This window comes from Cryptomeria japonica, chromosome 4, assembly GCF_030272615.1.
Source record: "Cryptomeria japonica chromosome 4, Sugi_1.0, whole genome shotgun sequence".
In the NCBI taxonomy this organism is placed as follows: domain Eukaryota; kingdom Viridiplantae; phylum Streptophyta; class Pinopsida; order Cupressales; family Cupressaceae; genus Cryptomeria; species Cryptomeria japonica.
Window position 1 is genome coordinate 768,888,212 of NC_081408.1, and position 23,576 is coordinate 768,911,787.

Here is a 23,576-nt window from a genome sequence, read left to right on the forward strand (position 1 = left end):
AACGCAGTTTTTACATCCATTTGATGAACTTTCCATCTTTTAGATGCTGCTATAGCTAGGATTGTTCTGATTGAAGTGTATCGAGCAACAGGTGCAAATGTTTCTTCATAATCAATTTCCTCCATCTGTGAGAAGCCTCGAGCAACAAATCTTGCCTTGTGTTTTTCTATACTGCCATCAGCTGCATGCTTGATTTTAAAGAGCCATTTAGAGGATACAACTGATTTTTCTTTAGGTCTAGGCACAATTTTCCATACATCATTTTTTAAGATAGATTGATATTCCTCTATCATGGCATTCTTCCATACTTGTTGTTTAAGGGCTTTTTCTGCATTTGAGGGTTCAACATTTATGATTTCTGATATTAGAGTCACATAGCTAGAAAATCTTGAAGGTCTTTTGCTTTCCCTAATTGTTCCTCTTGGTGCTGCATAGGTTTCTGCTTCCTGTACTGTTTTGGTGGCCCATAGTGGTCTTTTCCTGGGGTTCTCAGTAGTAGTGTTCTTTTGTCCCAATGTGTTTTCCTCAGGATGCTCCCTCTACGTTTCAAAAATATAATCTTCCTCCAAATTTATGGAGTTGGTTGAAGTCTCATGTGTAATGGAACTTCTTGTTTTGTTAATAGCTACATTTTCTTCAAATATGACATCTCTGCTTAATTCTATTTGTCTTTGACCAGGGATGTATATTCGGTAGGCTTTTGAAGTTTCACTATATCCTACAAAAATCCCTTTTTGCCCAGTGGGTTCTAGTTTAGTTCTTTTCTCCTTGGGTACATGAATATAGACAGGACATCCAAATATTTTGAGATGGCTAATATCAGGTTTAGTTCCAGTAAAGACTTCTTCAGGAGTTTTGTCAATGATATGAGAGTGAGGACATTCGTTTTGAATATATACAGCTGTGTTAGAAGCCTTCCCCCAAAAGTGCAATTTCTAAGTTCTGATCAAATAACATAGCCCCAAAAGTGCAATTTCTAAGTTCTGATCAAATAACATAGCCCTTCCCCCAAAAGTGCAATTTCTAAGTTCTGATCAAATAACATAGCCCTTGCAGCTTCTACTATTGTTCTATTATTTTTTTCTGCAACACCGTTTTGTTGAAGATTATAGGGTATTGTAAACTCCCTCTTAATCCCAGCATCTTTACAGAATTCTTTAAATAAGTCTGAAGTGTATTCCCTACCATTGTTAGTCCTTAGTGTTTCGATTTTTCTACCAGAATGGTTTTCTATAATAGATTTGAATTCTTTAAATTTTCTAAGTATCTCTTCAGATTCCTTGCTTCTAAGAAAATAAATCCAAGTTTTCTCTCCTTGCTTCTAAGAAAATAAATCCAAGTTTTCCTAGAGAAATCATCTACAAATATTACATAGTATAATGAATCTCCTATTGATGGTTCAGACATAGGTCCACATAAATCAGAGTGAATTAGTTCTAAAACATCCTTAGTCCTTCTAGAGCTGTAGGGAAATGAGCTTTTAATGTTTTTCCCTAGTGCATATCCCTTACAAGTGCTTGAATGAATTTGATTTAATTTAGGTAGTCCTGCGACTAATTTCTCCATAGAGGGTAGAGCGCGAAAGTGTAAGTGCCCTAGTCTTCTATGCCAAATTTCCGTTTGATTTGTGACTTCATGAAATAAAGTCTGATTTGGCTCATTACACAATTCATATAGATGACTTTGTCTGTAACCAATCACTTGTGCTCTTTTGAAGGTGGATGATTTTGGCCATGCCATTACCTTTCCTTCTATGAATGAGACCCTATATCCATTATCTTCAAGTGCAGAAATAGAAACTAGGTTTCTTTTGATTCCTGGTACAAATAGTACTCCGGTGAGTTGAACTGAGATTCCAGACTTTAATTTTATGGTGCATGTTCCGACACCTCTTACCGGATGTGCAGAATCATCTCCTATCGTTACCTCCTCATTAGATTCCTCTTCCATTGAGTCTAGTGATTCTTTGAATCCAGTGACATGCCTTGACGTTCCACTGTCTATCACCCAAGTGGTAGATTTGTTTGAAGCTTGACTTGAACGTGCAGAGTAGAATACAAACTTCTCAGATTCAATTTTTGACTTCCTCCCTACTTCGGTGAATGATGCTTGTTGTTTTACTTTGTTAGGACAATTGAATGACATGTGTCCGTACTGATCACATCTGTGGCATTGAATTTTTGACATGTCTCTCTTACTTTTCCCATGGTGAAATTTTCTTTTCTTATGAGAGTCAGTATTGAGAATTTGAAGATCTTGATCTTTAGTTTTATGATTGCCCCCTTTTATTTGCCTTGATTCTTCTAGAAGACAGTCTTCCCTTAGTCGGTCAAATTCTGTATAATTATCTCTTGCATTTATGCCTTGTTTGAATGATTCCCAAGAATCAGGCAATCCATCTAGAGCAAAGAAACGAGACTCGGACTCGGCAAGGCCAAATCGGACTCGGACTCGGGACTCGGCGTCAGACTCAGCTCCAGACTCGGCTGGACTCGGGAAAGTGAAAAACTCAAAAAATTTAGAGATTTTTTAAGATTTAAAACTTGTTTCATGCACCCTTTATTGAATAAGATTATAAGACACAATAACATCATCAAACTTGGCTCATTTCATTACATAATACATACACAAGTATACATCTATGATCTATCACATAAGCATAAACGCAAATTGTAGTTGAAGGAAATAACAAACATAGATATATAAATATTGTCAAATGTATACAATATTACAAAACTCATGGAATAAAAAATCCATGTCATCATATGATCATCATCAAATGTTCCATACAAATAACAAAGGTAAATACATCTACAAGCCTATGGCGCAGAGGAGTCTGCACCCTCCGGCCCTGACGTCGGCTCCGATGAAGGCCCCGGCCCCCTACGAAGGCGTCTAAGGTAGGTCATAGATGATTGGGCAGCCATAGCCGCTCCTCGTGACACCACGCCATGCTCACCAACATCAGGAACATCTATGTCACTGTCACCATCTGTGTCACTATCACCATCTGCCTCTGAATCTCCTCTCTCTGCTCGTGCTCTCTGCTCCTCCTCTGCCATGGCTACAGCCTCAGCCTCTATATCTACCTGGTCGATCCAATCAGTGTCATCATCACTAAAGAAAGCCACAGGATCTGTCTCAATGGCCCACTCTGCCTCAGGATCAACCTCATCTAGAATGATAGGAGAGATGTCAGCTAATGCATTCTTTCTCATTCTCAGGTGGAGGTTGTAGTGAACAAAGATAAGATCATTCATCTTCTCCACGGATAATCTATTGCGCCTCTTGGAGTGTATGTGCTCAAACATACTCCAATTGCGCTCACAACCAGATGCACTGCATGGTTGGCTCAAGATGCGAATGGCCAACTTCTGAAGATTTGGTGTCGTTGGGCCAAAAAAGTTCCACCAATTATCTGAGTTTGAAATGAGAAAAATAAATAAAATCAGTCTCTCATAAACTCATTTAACAATATACAATAAAACTAAAATTAAGCCTTACAATTTATTTTTACCTGGCATCATAGTTGTCCTACTTTCTTTGGCGATAGGACGAGAAAAGGTCTCCCCTTGTGCATTTGAGAACAACTGTAGCTCTCGCATAAGATCTGTCTGAGTACAACCAATAGGTGCCATCTTCTCCATGACTGAGTATAGCCCATCAAGGACCTCCGCATCAGCCCTGAAAGTAGGGCTAAAATGGAATGCCGGATTCAAATAATAGGCTGCTGCATGGATGGGCCTATGAAGCTGATGATGCCATCTCTTATCAATGATCTGCCAAATGGGACCATACTTGCTCTCATCTCCTGCATAGATAGATTTGATGCCCTCTTTCGCCCTATCCATGCCCTCATATATGTGGCCCATTGCGGGCTTTTCTCCATCCGCAACTCGCAACAAAACCACCAAGGGCTTAACAAACTGTAAAATTGAAAATATTGTGTAATTTAAAACATGAGCAAATAAGAGAATATGATGAATAAGTTATAAAACAAAAAGTTAAATAAAAATTGTAGAATTTATAAAAAAATTACCTTCACTATCTCATCACAAGGGCTCCAAAAGCCTCACTCATCAAAAATGCAGTCTGCCATATCTTTTCCTACTGGGGTGGCAGCATAGGATGAGGAAGACCACTCCTCACCAACAATCATACGTCTCAAGGCCATCTTACAACGAAGCATGGACTGCAATGTGATGAAGTTTGTTGCAAATCTTGTGATTCCTGGACGAGCTAACTCCTTATGCTCTGTGTATTGTCTCATAAGAGCCAACACCCATGAATGATTATATACAAATTTGCACACATTTTTTGCCTTTTCTACACATGTCTTGACCCATGGAAGTTTTCCAATATCCTCTAACATGAGGTCAATGCAATGGGCGGCACATGGAGTCCAAACTATAGATGGGTGCCTCTCCATCAATAGTCTGCCTGCAACAACATAATTTGTTGCATTGTAATTAATGATGTTACAAAATAGAAATTAATTTGCAAACAAAATTAGTTTGTAATCAAAAGTTTACCTGCAGCAACATAATTTGGTGCATTGTCAGTCACCACCTGTACCACGTTCTCTTCACCCACCTCATTAATCACCTCCTCTATCTGCTCACATAGGTAGGTGGCATTCTTGCAATGGGCGGAGGCATCAATAGACTTGATGAAAACGGTGCCCCCTGAAATAAAAAAATAAAGCAAGATCAATGATCATTCAATAAATCATTAAATGAAAAATAAAAAATTAATGCCTAAATGAAACTAAAATTAATCAATCACCTGCGGAAGGAACAAGAAAATTAAGGAGAGTTCTATTTCTCCTGTCTGTCCAACCATCAGTCATGATGGTGCAACCTTTAGTGCTCCATATTTGGCGTTGATCACCCAATTCTTTCTTCACATCATTCACCAATTTAGTCAAAATGGGTCCGCTCAAATCAAACTCAGAAGGGGCTTTGAACCCCGCCCCACAAATGGTAAGGGCATCAACCATTTCTTGCCAATAAGGTGACCTGTCACAAATAATTTTAATGAGATAAGTATGTACTATGTATAATGAACTATATACAACAAAAATTAATACGAACAATCAAATTATAAAAATTAAAACAATCAAACATAAAACATTTACCTGGCTGTGAAGAATGGAATACTGCCATAGATCCAAAATCTGCCAACTGCCATTTTAGCAGCATCATGGACCTCCTTGTTCCAACCCATGCTCTCAAGTGACTGTTGGGACCCAGGAGTAGTGCGAGGTGCAAAAAAGGTATCCAACCTAGATTTACGAATCCTAGGTCCAATGCTAACATTCCCACTACCACTGCCAGTGCTAGGAACATGAGAAGGGGCAGAGGCACTGGCACTGGCACTTATAGAAGCAGAACCGGAAGCATGAGTAGTAGCAAAATGAGTGGGACGATATGAAGGTAAGGAAGAAGGCCCTCCAACACAACCTAATTGTGTCCCTGTTCCTAAAGGTGCATGTCTCCCAATGACTATGAGATCCTCTTTTTCTTTCCTTTTCCTTTCAATTTCTTCAACCATTACATAGCAATCACGTACGGCCTCAGTGACTGCTTTTGTGCATGGGTCGGCATCATGCCCACGCACACCAGCAATATGGTATTTCAATCTATATATGCCTCCATGGAATATTGTTTTGCAAAATATACACTTTGTTTGCCCTTTTCTTTGCCCTGGAAAATCCTCATGATATTTCCAAGCAGGGTCCTTTCTAATGGGAGGTCTAGAAGAGGACATTGTATGATTGTTTTGTGAAACTTGAGGCAAATAAGAATGTGAAGGTTGCTGCAATAAAACATTACAAATGCAAAAATAAATTAAGACATTCATTCTATGTTGTGCATTCATAATTTCATTCTCATTGAACATTTTTTTCAAAAAAGCTAAAGTAGGGTTTGCAATTTTTTTTTTTAAAAATTGTAGGGTTTGTCAAACCCTACTTTAAAAAAAATAAAATTACAAACCCTGGGCCTACATAGTAACATAGAAAAGATTTTGGAATAAAATGTAAAACTTTCAAAAAAAAAGAATAGAAAAATGAATTTTTGCATATAAGAAACAAAAAAATCTCAAAAAAACAATGTTACCTCTTAGAACTCTTGAAGAAAATTGAAGAAATTGAAGAAATCTTCCTTGCTGGTTTTTCTTCAATGCACCCTTGTTATTCTTTTTATCTCACTTTACTCCTCCTATTTTTGCAAATGAATGAAATGAAAGTCACTTTTAGGTATAAAACAAAAATAACACAAAAAAAACAAGTCAAAAAAACCATTTAAAATTGTTTTTTTTTTAACTTTTCATTCACTTCGCCGCCGGCCGAGTCCCAGGCACGGGACTCGCCGAGTTTGGCGAGTTTGGGCCAAACTCGCCAAACTCGGCGAGTCTGGCGAGTCTGGCTCCTGGACTCGGCAGAGTCCGAGTCCGAGTCCCCAGGACTCGGCGAGGGTGACTCGCACTCGGACTCGCCGAGTCCAGGCGATTTTCGTTTCTCTGATCTAGAGTAATCATTGATAGTTCCCTTTTCTCAACATGATAATCAAGTTTTTGTAGTTGATCTCTTAGAGAACCTACTCTCATGAAATATGAATTCATTGATTCCCCTTTATTCATGCTTATGTGGTTTAATTGTCTTTTTAGAGCTAGGGTTTTGCTCGTATTGTTTATTTCATATGTCTTTGCTAAGGTTTTGTACATTTCATATGCTTTATCATGTTTTGATATAATTGGTATTATATGATCTCTAACTGCGTCGATAATGATTTTAACTGCTTTATCATTTCCTTCAGTCCATATAGATTTCTCTGGTTCAGCCTCGGGTTCAAGTATGTCTTCTTTCACGAATTTGTCTACTTTGTTCTCTTTTAGCACGATCATAATTCAGACTTTCCAAGAGGCAAAATTTGCTGCTCCTTCAAGTCTGTCTTCGAATCTGATTGTGTGCACCATTTTAATGAGTCTTTGTTTAATTGTAAACTTCTCCCTTAGTCTGTTCGGATCTTTGAATAGTTAGGCTCTGATACCATGTAAATGTTAAACAGACTGTTAGAATAGTTTTATTTAATCAGTTCTCTATTCTCTGTATGTTGTTAATTCGATTTTATTCTTCTATCGAATTGCCTCTGTTGGTTTGCAAATTAAATATTTCTGTGATTGATCTCAGCAGTGATTTTATTATTGTATGTAATAAAATGAATCTTTGGCAATGTCAGTATGGAGTTTCGTATTTATCCATATACTGGTCACCTATACTCTGTTATCTTTTCTTGACATCTGCAGGGAACATGTTTGGCATCTATATATCATTCACATATTGGATCGTGCCTCCACAGGGAGTCACGATCCTATGTGGAACCATCGTAGTTCTGTTACCTATTTTTCGCTTCTAGCTGAAAATTAGGTTAAGATATGCTTGTTTTTACAAAATGAAACAAGTGTGTACTACTTCTGCTATTTTGGTGTTCCAACTGCACTAAAAAAATGAACTAAAATTTTTATTTTTAAATACTTCTAGTTTGTAACTGCAAAAAAGAGAGAGACATCTCATCAAAAAGAGAAGTATTTTTATTAATATTCAAACATGCATCCCACACAAAGAGCCGTGAGACTAGCTACATGCATAAGGTGCAGAGGGAAATACACAGACATGTATACATAAGTACAAAAAATGAAGAGAGCATGATGAGAATGGAGCCAGTCATTGCTTGAATGACTGGAACGGTTGGAGTAGACTCAATGTTGCCTTTGTCTTGCTGCTTCGTCCTGGTCTGTGTCTGCTTTCCTTCTGGTATTTGCAAAAGAGTTAAAATATGCAATGTGTTAGAATATTTCGTTCTAAGCAATGGCTGACTACATTCCTAACATGTGTACTAATGCATGTATATATATATATATATATAATCCCCACATGCATCAAATGCATATAATTAGCATCACAGAGGGGTCTCATAAAAGCAAATATCAAATCGAAGGAAAATCACCATACACATGCATATTATTGCTAACATGTTTGTTTCATGTGCAGAATTAGGAAAAGAACATCTTGCTGGTCATAAACTTCACAATGAGTGGAGGTAAATGAGGCTCCCACAAGGGTTGAGCCTAGCACATATGAAATCAACAAAGGCACGCATTCATATCTTAGAAAATGATACCGACAAGAATCAAAATCAGTATGGATAGCAATCATTCACACCACATGTCACATGTCTCAGAAGGTGTATGCAAGGATGTATACATGTCGGAGTAATCTCCATTATGCAGTGAATGGGGCAGCGTAGTGTAGAGTAGCAATCAAGTATGGTAGTTAGAATTAATGCTTTCATCTTTCAGCTACAATAGACGTAAAAGCAGTTCATGCGGTCACATATAGCATACACTTCAAAATTCCCCCCCCAAGCAAAGAGTCATTTTTATCACAGGTATATGAGCAAATGGGGGAGTTGTCAGTCATGATACAGTAAGTCTCTATGACTAGATATGGTGGTAAAATATAGTCATAAGAATTTTTCAAGAGATAAATCATGAAAGAGATAGTCCCAACAGCAATATGGGCAGCAAAGAGCAGTGAAGGAAAGTTATAATACTAATTGAAGAGCAGCTTTAATCAAATAGCTCCATTTATGATTGTGCATTACCACTGTGCAACCCAGAACTAAATAGAAAGCTCAGACATTAAGGCAAGAATCAGTGATAGAAACAGTGATAAGAGAATTTTCGTGCCTATTACAGTATGATAAAGAACACATCATTAGCATGAATGAAATGAAGGAATATTATAAGTAATATACTGATCAATGGAAATGCATGTAAAATATAGTCACAGCAGATTCAGAGATGGCAAAATCAGTCATGACATAAAGTACAATAACCAAAGAGCATCAATCCAAATGCACAGAACACAAAATCAGGCATTCACATCAGTAAAAGAGACAGCCATATATGAAGTTACCAGAGCTTTCAAAGGATAGTCATATTTTGGTGCATTAACCTTCATAGTTGACAGCCATTTTGAGTTTTGTTTTTGAAAAATGACTGTCAATGCATATGCATGTACAAGGGTTTTAGGGAACTCTACATCATCAAACATACCTCATGGGTTTCCAACCTTGTGCCGGTTAGAAAAAAGAATGGAGAGATTAGGTTGTGTGTAGATTTCCGGGATCTAAACAGAGCTTCATTGAAAGACCGTCACCCTTTGCCTTCCATGGAGCAGATCCTCCAAGTTGTTTCAGGATCCGAGAGGTTTTCCTTGCTGGATGGTTATTCTGGTTACAACCAGATATTGGTTAAGGAGGAAGATCATTTTAAGACGGCTTTCACCACAAAATGGGTGACTATGGCTTACAAGAAGATGCCATTTGGTTTGTCTAATGCTGGGGCAACTTTTCAGAAAGCCATGGATATGGCCTTTTAAGGCTTAATGTACAAATCTGTTTTAGTATACCTTGATGACATCACAGTTTTTTCCAAAGAGGCTAAAGATCATCTTAACCACTTGAGGCAGGTTCTCGAAAAGTGCAGGGAATTTGGGGTGTCACTTAATCCCAAAAAGTGTGTATTTGCTGTCCATGAGGGCACATTGCTTGGTTACGTGGTCTCCAAGCACGGAATTACCATTGATCCGGAGAGGATAAGTGCCATTCTGGCCCTTCCTTCACCAGCTCACAAAAAAGGTCTGCAAAGCTTCATAGGAAGAATTAATTTTGTCAGGAGATTTAACCCTGATATTGCAGATTTGCTGAATCCTCTAACTGCTATGTTGAGAAAGAATATGTCTTATAGCTGGACCAAGGAGGGCAAGAGAAGTTTTGAGCTGATTAAAGAAGCATTGGCTTCTGCTCCTACACTTCTAAATCCTGATTTTTCTAAGGATTTCACTTTGTATGCCTATGGTAATGTAGATTCTATCTCAGCTATGTTGGTACAACGAAACGATGAAGGCTCGGAACAGCCTTTAGCCTTCTTCAGCCAAGCATTGAAGGACTACGAGCTAAGGTACACTTTTGTTGAAAAACATGTGCTTGCTGTTATCAATAGTTTGAAGAAATTCAAACACATGTTGTCTAACAATAGCATTAATCTAATGGTTGCTCACCCGAGCGTAAAGGAGTTTCTATTGAGCAAGGACCTCAATGACAAGAGAGTTGGTTGGTTAACCAAGGTGATGGAATATGACATCAAAATTCAGGTTACCAAGTTGGTTAGAGGCAAAGGTTTATGCGAGTAGCTTGCTGATGGTGTTTCTAGCTCACCAAAGCATGAACAGGAAGCTGTTCTGACACTGCAAGATAACAAATAGGCAGAGGTTTTAACTCCTACTGCTGATTGGGTGCAGGAAATGGCACATTTTCTGCAAACTGGTGAATGTCCTAAGCTGCTAGACAGAGCTAAAAGAAGGTATTTCAGACTGCAGTCCATACCTTACGCACTTCTTAATGGCATCTTGTTCCGTAAAGATTTTAATGGTGTATTACTGAGATGCATTGGGCCTGACCAAGTGAGTAAGGTGCTGCATGATTTTCATGAGGGATCAGCTGGAGGTCATTTTTCACCAAGAGCAATAGCTCTTAAAGTGATGAAAGGTGGCTATTATTGCCCCACATTATTTAGAGATGCGCATGTATGGGTTAGAAAGTGCAAAGAATGTGCCCTTTTCGCTGGAAAAATGGGATTGGCAGCTTTACCTTTGCAACCAATCTAGGTGGAACAACCCTTCATGAGGTGGGGTTTGGACTTTATTGGGGTGATAAACCCTTCATCCAGTGCTGGCCATAAGTGGATGCTTACAACCACCAACTATTTCACCAAATGGACCGAAGCAGTGGCACTCAAAGAGGCAAATGAGATTGCTGTACTAAATTTCTACGAAGATCTGGTTGCCAGATTTGGGGTTTTGGAGTCCATAATTTCAAACAATGGCCTCGCTTTTGTTGGCTTTAAAATCTTTGATTGGGCTGTCAAGAAAGGGATCTACCTAAATACGTCTTCCAACTATTATCCGCAAGGCAATGGTCAGGCAGAATCAACTAATAAAAATCTGATTAGGATCATTAAGAAGACAATGGAGGGTAACCAACGGATTTGGCATACTTAGTTAAAATCAGCCTTATGGGCTGATAGGATCACCCCAAAAAGGTCCATGGGACAGTCACCTTTTATGCTGGTGTATGGTAGGGAAGCAAGGCTTCCTATCTCATTCAAGTTTCCAGCACTTGACTTGGAAAATCAATTGGACACACTGGAGGAAGGCCCCCTAACAGTGAGATTAGCTCAATTATTTGAGCTAGAAGAGACTAGAAAGGATGCTATGAACAAGATAGAGCAGTACCAGGCTCAGATGAAGCGATCCTTTGACAAAAGAGCGTCTCCCAGAAACTTCCAGGAAGGAGATGTGCTGCTGAAATGGGATGCCCTCAAAAGCAAGCCTGGAAAGCATTCCAAGTTCGATGCATTTTGGAGCGGGCCTTACATTATTTCTGAATGTAAACAGCACAATGCTTTCCAGCTCTCCAAGCTAGACGGCAATACAGAGCCAATCCCAGTCAACAAGATTCACCTCAAGCGTTGCTTTTGAGGTATGATCACAGCTTGTATATAGTAGAGTAGGTTTTTGTTGCTAAATAAGTGCTGCTGCACAGTTGGTTAGTTGTTGTTCTGTTTTCCCTAAGCGCTTCGTGCGCAGTTAGTTGTTAGTTGTTTCAGTTTTTGCGGTGGTAACTGCTGTAGGGTGCTAATGTTATGTAAAGAAGGCACCCATCATATGAAAGAGTGAATCAGTGAGACACTATCACACATAACGCATGTCTGCCTCACAAACCATTAACACTCTCAGCAGTTTCTGAGTGTTTTCCGAGAGGTTTTTTGTGGTTGACCTGTCCTAATCTATCAATTACACATGTAGGGTGCATGATAATAAGATTTCAAGCAAACTGCCATAAACCATACACCTATACTCGATAGGTTAGGACAGTCTTGGAAAGAAAGTTTTTGTAAGTGCTGTGAGCGTGTTTGTTTCAGTTCTCAGCAGTTTTCAGTGACTCTGTGCCCAATGAATAGTTTAAGGCAGTTGGTCAAAATGTTTAGCAGACAAACATATAGCAGATGTCGCCAAAAATGTTACCTATTTCTCGCTTCTAGCTGAAAATTAGGTTAAGATATGCTTGTTTTTACAAAATGAAACAAGTGTGTACTACTTCTGCTATTTTGGTGTTCCAATTGCACTAAAAAAATGAACTAAATTTTTTATTTTTAAATACTTCTAGTTTGTAACTGCAAAAAAGAGAGAGACATCTCATCAAAAAGAGAAGTATTTTTATTAATATTCAAACATGCGTCCCACACAAAGAGCCATGAGACTAGCTACATGCATCAGGTGTAGAGGGAAATACACAGACATGTATACATAAGTACAAAAAATGAAGAGAGCATGTTGAGAATGGAACCAGTCATTGCTTGAATGATTGGAACGGTTGGAGTAGACTCGATGTTGCCTTTGTCTTGCTGCTTCGTCCTGGTCTGTATTTGCTTTCCTTTTGGTATCTGCAAAAGAGTTAAAATATGCAATGCGTTAGAACATTTCGTTCTAAGCAATGGCTGACTACATTCCTAACATGTGTACTAATGCATGCATATATATATAATCCCCACATGCATCAGATGCATATAATTAGCATCACAGAGAGGTCTCAGAAAAGCAAATATCAAATTGAAGGAAAATCACCATACACATGCATATTATTGCTAACATGTTTGCTTCATGTGCAGGATTAGGAAAAGAATATCTTGCTGGTCATAAACTTCACAATGAGTGGGGGTAAATGAGGCTCCCACAAGGGTTGAGCCCAGCTCATATGAAATCAACAAAGGCACGCATTCATATCTTAGAAAATGATACCGACAAGAATCAAAATCAGTATGGACAGCAATCATTCACGCCACATGTCACATGTCTCAGAAGGTGTATGCAAGGATGTATACATGTTGGAGTAATCTCCATTATGCAGTGAATGGGGCAGCGTAGTGTAGAGCAGCAATCAAGTATGGTAGTTAGAATTAATGCTTTCATCTTTCAGCTACAACAGATGTAAAAGCAGTTCATGCGGTCACATATAGCATATACTTCAAAATTCCCCCCCAAGCAAAGAGTCATTTTTATCACAGGTATATAAGCAAATGGGGGAGTTTTCAGTCATGATACAGTAAGTCTCTATGACTAGATACAGTGGTAAAATACAGTCATAAGAATTTTTCAAGAGATAAATCATGAAAGAGACAGTCCCAACAGCAATATGGGCAGCAAAGAGCAGTGAAGGAAAGTTATAATACTAATTCAAGAGCAGCTTTAATCAAATAGCTCCATTTATGATTGTGCATTACCACTGTGCAACCCAGAACTAAATAGAAAGCTCAGACATTAAGGCAAGAATCAGTGATAGAAACAGTGATAAGAGAATTTTCGTGCCTATTACAGTATGATAAAGAACACATCATTAGCATGAATGAAATGAAGGAATATTATAAGTAATATACTAATCAATGGAAATGCATGTAAAATACAATCACAACAGATTCGGAGATGGCAAAATCAGTCATGACATAAAGTACAATAACCAAAGAGCATCAATCCAAATGCACAGAGCACAAAATCAGGCATTCACATCAGTAAAAGAGACAGCCATATATGAAGTTACTAGAGCTTTCAAAGGATAGTCATATTTTGGTGCATTAACCTTCACAGTTGACAGCCATTTTGAGTTTTGTTTTTGAAAAATGACTGTCAATGCATATGCATGTACAAGGGTTTCAGGGAACTCTACATCATTAAGCCATATATATAGGGATGACGGTCACCACAAAATTTACAGTTTGAAGGGCCAAATACACAATGAGCAGATTATTAATAGCAGCCAACGCTATGAAATGAGAAAGAAAGCAAAGATCTTTTACCAGTCACATGCATCTAAAGGAAGATCTGAGTTTTTAGGAGGCTTACGAAGACAGTTTCGCACGATTCATGCAACAATAATGTAGCCTCATTATTAAATATTGTTTCAAGATGGTATAAAGAGTAATGTATCGCCACTGACAGGTTCACATGGGTTGATAGAATCACTGCAATGAACAGTGAACATAGTGCATGTAGTATATGGTAGTTGTATCCATGCCGAAGACATTTCTAAAGCACGTTTGCTAGCAAATCCAAAGAAATCGAAGTGTCTAATTCAAGATATTTGTAGCATAGTTTCATAAAAGGGCAGTGTGGCGTCTAACAATAGATCAAGTGTCAAATTCACACCCAGTTTCAAAAAATGCATCTTTTAGTGCAGCATAATACAAATTTTAGAGCAGCAAAGGAGGGGTTTACAGTTTTGTTTACTTTTTTAGTCCTCATAAATCAGATTGCTATGCGTGGAGCAGGAAAATCTTACCTATGGCGTCAAAAATAGCAGAGGTTTCAAATCACGAAGGCAGCCTCAATGCGAAACCCTGTGAAAACTCAATGGTGGTAGCCTCCAATACCCATGGAGACTTGAAAATTGCCCAGAAATCAGAAAAACTCATGCCCAGCTTGTTATTTTTCCGCAAAAAGTATGCAAAATCAGGCCACGATAGCCCAGTATGTGCCCAGAATCGGCAAAGGAGAAGAGACTCTCATGGTGGCACCCAACACTCGGAAAATAACACCCAGCTCGCAAGGTCACGCATAGGAAGTCGTCAAATGCCCTTCATTTCTCCCTCCAAACCCTCATGGCGACCGCCCTCAATTCCAGCAAAAGAGAGATGGAGATATCGAATGAATGAAAATGATGTTTTTAGGGTTGAAATTCCCTAAATATGTATCGATGAATTACATTGGCATTTTTATTTTTGCCTTTGTTTTATTTTCCCTTCTCAATCTTTTATTCTTATCTTCCTCGCAAATGGCTCGTGGAAATGCCTTAGGGGTCATTAAAAAGACTTATGAATTCCCTAGAAAAATTTATTAAGTGACTCATAAATGTCACTTAATATTTTATTTTTTAATAAATAAAAATTTATTAAGTGACATTTATAAGTCACTTAATAAATTTTTCTTTTTTATGAGTAAATCTTAATATTTGAATAAGATAAACATTACTAAAAGTAATGTAAAAATTTATCATTAAATTAAACATTTGATTTATTTTAAATTTACATTTTAAAATAAAAATACTATTAAATGGAGAAAAGAAGATAACTTTTAAAGTGATAATTTAAGTCACTTTATTAAAATTATTTTTCTCATTGCATTTGTAGTATTTTAATTTTAAAATATAAACATAAAGCAAAGCGATGTTTAATTACATGATAAATTTTATATCATTTTATAAGATGTTATCTTTTTCATTTATTGAACAGGTCAGAGGGATATTTTTGGCTTTTATGAAGGCTTGCAGGCCTGTCAGGAGATATTTTGGGGCCATTTATGGTGCTTTTAAAGGCTTTTATGGTGGCAGTATGGGTTGGCTTGACTTTGGTTCAAGTGTGTTCCCTTTCAGACCTGTTTTAGGGCCTGAAAGGTGGATTTTTTGGTTTTGCTCGCCCAAGAGGAGGTGGAATACTTTATTCATTATCTACTTTTTGGAAAGCATAAATACCTCCTTTAGTCTTCTTTTTAGGGGTTCTTCTTCATTCATCTCTTTAGCAGACTGTAATTTTTGAGTTCTCTCTGCAAGAAGGAATGTTTTTGTAACACATTTTCAGAAATAATAGAGCATTGTAATAACTTTGAGCAGTGACAAGCAGTCCATGCCTTCCCATATTCTTCTGTCATTATGAGTACTTGGTGTTTATGCAGGTTTTTGTGATAGTCTTGTCCTTTAAATTGTATTTTCATGAGGGTACCTTATGCAAAAGCATAATTATTTGCAGGTTATAAGTTGTGAGTGAAATAACAGTCTTAGGTTGTGAGAAGTGTTTTTCTCTTCTAAGGACTATGATTTCAACCTTCTTATAAATTATTTATGCAAGGGTTATGATCAACTGGGTTGTGTAGGTGAGTATTGTTATTGTCATATTGTTTATTATGTGCTGTTCTTTCTCAAGATATTCAGTTTGGTGCATCACCTATTAAACAGTAGGTTCATTTTTTATGTTTTCCTTCTCTTTTCTCAACAAAATCATCAAGGTAGTCAGAATTAGGTGATAGCCAGTTAAGAACCAGCTTTCTCTGGAGGTTCACTCCAAGTTTTAGGCAACCCATAGGCCTAGGAGGGTTCCCATGTGTCACAAGCCTGCTGAGTTGATAGCTTAGCAAACAGGGGTGCAAGTTCAAGTGATAACAGGTTCCGCATAGGGTCGTGACCCCTGTGTGGAGTCACGATCCTACCCAACATTGGCATCAACAATTGAAGAGATACTTAGGATGTTTGTTTATGTCTAAGTATTGTTAGTTAAGTCTGCTAACAAATATGCAATCAGTACGATCGTTATTGTGCAACGTTCGTTTGAGACTATAAACTTAACACATATGACCAATGGCAATACCATCTAGTGTTACAATTCAAAAAGCATAAAAAGTCAGCATTTAGTGGTATGACCATCAGATGCATTACAATATCAGTACATTTGCATCATAAACATTATAATAAGAAGATTAGTTTTCTGATGATAAGAGTTGATGTTAAACAAGGTGCTGTTACACCTTGGAATGATGCCAAAACATGTACCCAACAACCAAGCATTGAGATAACAGTGAAATATCTGGAATAGGTGAATAAGAAGGTTGGTGCAGGCCTGAAAACTCCTTTAATACCACTGCCCTTTGATAAATCAGATCTAATTCATTTCTTTGATTCTCTAGAAACTCAGTGTAGCTGCACACAAACATACACACAAGCATACTATTGAAAGAAACTCTTCAAATCACCACCAAACACACCTCAAAACATTGCTGATCAAGAGAGGTAAGACTGAGATGGAAAAAATAGCTGCTACAGGTCTGAAACATCATACTAAACTGTTGATGAACATGAACAACAAGAAAAAACATGGTCAAAAGTTAAAACTCACCAAAACCCATAAAGTTCACCCTACACCTGCTTGGAATTAGGTTGTATTATACTATTATGTATACACTAGGCACCAACAATCAACATGAAATAGGGCCAAGAGACTAGGCACTTAACTCCTCACAAGTGTAGTATGCCGCCTTGTTTGCCTTTGTTTTTTTGTGTGTTTTGAATGTGTTTTTCAATGGTTTTCAGATGATAAATTAAGTGCAGATAATAAAGTAACTTGCAGCAAATAAACAACTCAGAAATATAACAATATTCAGAAATACATGTAACTGAAAATTCTGGATTTTATTTCTGATCTGGAAGTACAATTTTTCCCAAATGCAAGAGCAACCGAGATCATTAAAAAGAAATACATATCTATTTCAAACATACCCAGAAAATGCAGCAATGAAATGGCTTGATTTTTTCACAAAATATGCATTTTGGAGATGGCAAACCCTAGGTGCCAACACCAAGAAGCTCCAAAATGTACGGATGGAAATGAGAAGAAACTATCAGAGTCATGGCTTCCTTAAACTCAGTCACAAACCTCTGGGAACCCCAATTGCCCTCTCCAAGAACCCCCATGCACCCACTTCAGCAAGGTACGGCCAGAATGAAGAAGTACGGCCAGCTTCAAACAAGTAAAGGATGTGCAATAAAATCACTAAACCCAACCAATAATATCCAGCAATCAAGAACATTACAAACTGAGAAGAAGGAATTAGTAAGTCACCGTTGAAGCTCAGTTGTGATCCCTATATGAAATCACTAGGATATTTTCTAGATTATATCTCTCAATAATGCGGAGAATGTTGCCTGTAAGAGGTTTCATCCTCACAAACCTGAGAAGAACAATCTCCAAGAGCAATACCAATATCCAAAATATCATACTCAGCCTGCAAGAAATTAGTTCCAACTTTGTCTTTTATATTTTCCCAGAAGGGGTCGGCCTCTCCCAAATAATCTCTTTAAATTACTAAATCAAATCAAAGACTTCATAAAGTGTGTTTAAGTCTCAAAAGGCCTCCTTTATTAAATATTTGCATTGCACTTTAATCTTGGTGCCCAAATAGTCTTTATTTTAAAATATATTAAATAACGATAAAGTTAAAATATTTAATTTAACTTTATAAAATGCTAACTTATCAATATTTAAAATAAAATCACTAGACTACACCAAATATTGAGCCAATGATATCCATTGCTTCCACCAACATGTCTAAAATTAGAAATGCTGAAAACTGGCTTAGTTAGTGCCCAAAAATAACTTACTAAAAATAGTTAATATGGGAAAACTCATCCAAAATCACTCTAGAAAAGGGTGTTATGCTCATCATAGTTGTCGAAGCCCAAATAAACATCTGATACTGCTATCTTGATGGATCAACAGCCTCCAAAGTTCCCTAACCCTAACTCATTAGCCTACGGGAACCCAACTGAATAGGCTAATGGTCTGACCTACTGAACAGGTTAGGAAGGGGACATTACATGAAGGCTTGCACCATCCTTCAGCCATGGTACAACTGGAACAACATAGTACAACATCCCCTTTCAACTACCATTCACACCACAAATGTATGGTTTGCAATGTAAAGCTAGGAAGTTCTTAATCAGTAAAAGTAACAACCAGGTGGAGCACTAAAATCTGCAATAAACCTCACACAAGCATATTCAATTAAAGGTACAGCCTACTAGGAAAGTGGTACGGACAGCAAGCAATTACTTGCCCCTTTAGCTCTACAAATCCTCGACAAAATGTCACAAAACCTTACCACATTAACAATTTAGAAGACATTGAGATATCCATGATTGGAACCAAAAAATTGAAGCTTTGATTTATAGCACTAGTGATTCTTGGATGAAATCACACCAATCCAATTGGGGGAATTACATCCCCGAAACTAGAAATATTGAGAGGTTTTTCATCAAAATATTTGGAAGAACTCCAAGTTCATTCCAACAACATAACATTAGCATTCACAAGTTCCACCTACAAATGAGCCCCCTCAACCTCCTTTGGTAGCTCTTTGGAAGGAAAAATACAATTTTAAATTATAATAATTCATTTCCCACACAAAAAGACCTTTTTGAAATAATAATAACTTTTCATATGCAAAGGCCCCCTATATCTCCAAGGTGTCCACTTCTAAGGCACATAATCATCTTTTCAAAATGATATTACACTTAAGTTGTCAATTTAATACTATAAAATTAGAAACTTAAGTAAGCATTTAATTAATTTTACCCTAGTTGCAAAGAACATTGAAACAACATTGGAATCAAACTCTAATCACATTGAGACAAAGCTGCATGGACACAGATATGGATACAAATATGGATATGGCATCCGATATGGATACTGCCATTTTTTAAGACCCTCAATATGGATATGGCTGGATACGTCATTCATAAAAAACACATGCACATATATTTAACAGAAATTTCTAAGTTATTCGAGGAGATTTTCATTACTTCAAAAGCAATATAGACACATAATTTTTACATAAATAATGATAAGTTGATTTAACATTTTACAATATGCAAAAATAGTAGAGTTGCATTTGAAGTTAACCCAAAAAATAGGTCACTGAAATAGAAAAACATTCCGTTTGTCTTTCTCATTTGGTGTAGGTTTTGTTAATACCATTTTTAAAAAAAAAAATGCATGAATGAAGTTTCTTTAAAACTAAATTTAGGAACATTTATGTCAAATTTAAAAAAAAATCAAATCACATGGTATCTAGCATGGCTGGAAATCAAGGTTTTTTGGGCACATGTGGGTACAATATTCGACTTGTATCGCTGTGTCGGATACATATCCGTTTTGGAAACGGGAACAGATACGGGGATACACGTGCCCAGGGAGGGGCAAAGGAGTTTCCAGCTACTCTGCATTGAGATGATACTAGAGATGTAGGATGATAATCAGGGCCAATCAAGTGACTTACTAAATATAGATGGCCTCTCCAAGAAGTATGGAGAACACACCAAATGTCAAAAAATACTTCTGAAAGTGCCATGACACTCCACACTACCACCTAAGCTCATTTCCAAGAACCAAAGTGACTGCTAACCAACCCAGAGCATTGCAAGAAGTTTGGAGTTCTCCCAATTTACTAAGAAGCTTATAGGAAAATGCAAAAACTAAGCTAACTGCTCATGAATCATTTTTTCTCAAAATGGGGACATTACAGTCCTCCCTTCCCAAAATTGTTTGCCCTCTAGCGATTGCAATCTCAACCAATTGTTCAATTTTGAATAATCAATGTAGCTCCAAGACCCAAAATCAATTTGGGAGAATTGTAAATCCTTCTGCTTGATGTTCTTGGCTATAACATATCATCAGATATAACCTCCATCATTCTTCCTTCCTAAAGAGAAACAATTCCTGGCGAAAATTCAGTGAGCTCCTTGAAAAATTTCCTTCTTATATCATGATTCCATTGAACCATTTGTATAATTTCTAGAAAGTTAATGCTAACCTTCTCAATTTTATCTTCTTGAACTTTAGTGTAATAGACATAACTGTACATTGGTCTACTATCCAAATCACAAATGCAAGCTGAAAAAAAGAAATGACAACTGTTTGGTGCCTAATTTCCCACCCAATACAAAACTTGGTTTGTTGAAATACTCATCCCTTTAATTTGAAACCATAAACTAACCTTTTCCATTGATTGGATGGTCTAAAAATGCATTAACTTGCAGCTGTTCAAGTATGAAATTAGCTACTAACAATATGATTTTTTCAAAATCAGCAACCTAAAAGAGAAACAACTAGTGCATAACAAAAAAATTCTAGCAACAATGACAAATCTGATCAATTTAACAGTTGAAATTACCTTTCCCAAAGTCACCAATTGAGCAAAGCTGCAATTATTTCTTAGAATTTATGTCCAGTCCACATGTAAGTATACTGTTTGAAAAGAAAACAGTAGCACAAATTCTGGAATTTTGATCCTTAACTACCCATGGTACATTCCTCCCATTATCATTAATCTCCAATAACCATTGATGATGATCTTTTACAAATTTACTCTTCAATAAAGTAGCTCCACCATGCTAATACTGAGCTACTCTGATCTTCATGTGGACTTCATCTAGGGGGCATATGGTGATGCTTGAATTTTCAATACTAGAACTAATTCTCCCCCAACAACTAATCTCAAAATCATGATTGTAGTCCTCTCCTTGTGGCAATTCCACAAAGAATACCATCATGCCATGATGATACAATTCATTATGATCCACAATAGAAAGCAAACCATCATGAGAAATTTTTTCTTCTAATCCCATGGATTTATACTCTTGGCATTCCTCCCAATTACAGTCAATCTGAATCACAAGAAGAGGATTATGAAACATTATCTATCCATCCAAATCAAAGTGAGGATTATCAAAAGATTTAAATTTATTTCCATCCCTTTGTTTGTGTAATCCTTTCCCTTGTCTTGACTCTATTCCTTGCCCATGATGGAACATTCTTTCCATCATCTTGCATAACACAGCACGAGATCCTCCTTTGGGCATCCTCTTAACACAATCTTTCTTCCAGCATCTTGAAATTTCATCTCCATTGATTTCAAATTCAAGGTGACCTCACCTAAAGAATGAAACCATTGGACACTAGGAACAGCATCAATTTCTTCAATGCTCACGATGTAGAAATCAGCATTGATTTTGTAGTTGCCCAATTGTAGACTCAACCATGAATCCTCCTTCCGAAAGACAGTGAATCCATTAGAGACCATGACTCTAAAACCTCCAAATTTTTCAGTCTTGAGCCCATGTCATGCTACAACTTCTTCATCAATGAAGTTGTGTGTATCACTCGTATCAATAAGAGAAACAATTTTCTTCCCACTCGACATTCCTTGAATCCTAAAAAACATCATTCTTTTGTAGATTTGAAAGCCTAGAAAGGGTACTTCAGTTTCCTTTTCCTCCTTAGACTCTTCCGATGATTCTTTTCCCTCACTTTTCTTTGTATCATCTTGCTGGTCTGAAATTTCCGATTCAAAATTCTGAATGCACCTCCAATTGACAATCTTCATCTTTCTCAAAACACTTATGGCCTAGCACGCAATGCTCCTTACATGTAAAACTCAGTTTCTTCTACCTTAGCTCATTTTGAAGGTCATCTATAATTTTTGAAGCTAGATCTTTGGACTGATTTGACTTCTTGTTAACATGCTTCTTTTTCCTTTCCGTTGTGAAAGGTCTTAGATAGAAATTTATTTTGTGGAGCAGCAAGCTTCATACTCCTTGCCTTCTTTATGGCTTCCTAAAGAGTTGGTGAGTCAAAATCCTTTACCTACCCTCTAAGTGGCTCTATTAGCCCTTAAGTAAAAAGGACAAGTCTTATTTCTGATATGTTGGGCACCATTACCGAGAGTCTTTGGAAATCAGCAACATGAGCATCTACCATCCCATGCTGTCTTAAATGTGCTAGCTCTTTGAACTACTGTTCAAGATCTTTTTGTCAAACCTTTCAATGAGCTTGTTTGCAAAATCATCGTAAGTGGTAGTATTGTTATGGCCTTGTGTCACCAAGCCATGATATAACCATTCATGGGCTAGTCTATCCTAATTTAAAGTGGCAAACTTAATCGCATCCTCTTTCAGCATTAATCTTACAGACAAAAAGTTGTCCAACTTATGAACCCAAACACAAGCAATGCACTTATCACTCCCATCATAATGTGCAAGAGTAACCTTCAACACAACTTGTTGGTAGTCTCTCTCCACAACAAGATCTCTTTTCTCATCTCTTCCACCACCCCTCTTCTTTTTCTTATTCATGAATTGGTCCAAGGACAAAATGTCTTGAATCTCCAAAAGTGTCACATACTCTGCAAAACTGACCCTCACTTCATCCGCCATAGGAAATTGGGCCTCTAGAACAACTTGAGCCTCCTCCCTATGTGGAAATGTAGGTTGGAGGGATCTAGCAATAGATACAGAAGCTTTGTCAAATGTCGTATTTTACTGGTGGTCTTCCCTTGTTAAATACATTTATTGTAGAATTATTCTTCTGTCAATATATATTTTTAAGAAATCATTTTTTTTAATAAAAATAATATATCTATGCTTTGTGCTATCCCAAAATGACACCACCAATTTGCTACTTGTTCTTTGCTCTTATTACCTGTATTCATATATTTCTTACATTGACAATTTAGAAACTAACATACTATGTAAAATTGCAAAAACCATATCATGGCTTTCATATGGCACATATTGAAAAAAGATAATACACGTTTTCCTCCATGTTCAACTTAAACCATTTTGTTTTCTCTCTATTTTGAACTTTGCAGTTGAAAATCATTTCAAATTGATTTTTGATTCTTTATGATTTTGTAAGGCTACTTATACAATTGTTCTATTTGTACTACACATCTATTAACCCACTTGCACATATACTATAGTCACATTTTTTAATACATGTACCACGAAACTCTCAAAATATCTATAAAATGTTTGTTCCAAATATTTAAAAGAGTTAATAGTTCTCTAATTGCAAAT

At 37.1% G+C, this 23,576-nt stretch overlaps 2 protein-coding genes across 4 annotated transcripts in view; one reads left to right on the forward strand and one right to left on the reverse strand.

Annotated features, from left to right (window-relative positions):
- The window catches only part of LOC131033450 (probable aspartyl aminopeptidase), a 199,789-nt gene that overhangs the window by 10,937 nt on the left and 165,276 nt on the right, over nucleotides 1-23,576 (forward strand). The gene's annotated exons all lie outside the window — the stretch shown is intronic.
- On the reverse strand, nucleotides 2,677-3,617 carry LOC131875540 (uncharacterized). The gene is made up of 2 exons (XM_059220150.1): nucleotides 3,518-3,617; nucleotides 2,677-3,418 (listed from the first exon to the last, which is right to left on the reverse strand). The coding sequence occupies exons 1-2, from the start codon at nucleotides 3,603-3,605 to the stop codon at nucleotides 2,820-2,822; spliced, it is 687 nt and encodes a 228-aa protein (XP_059076133.1). The 5' UTR covers nucleotides 3,606-3,617; the 3' UTR covers nucleotides 2,677-2,819.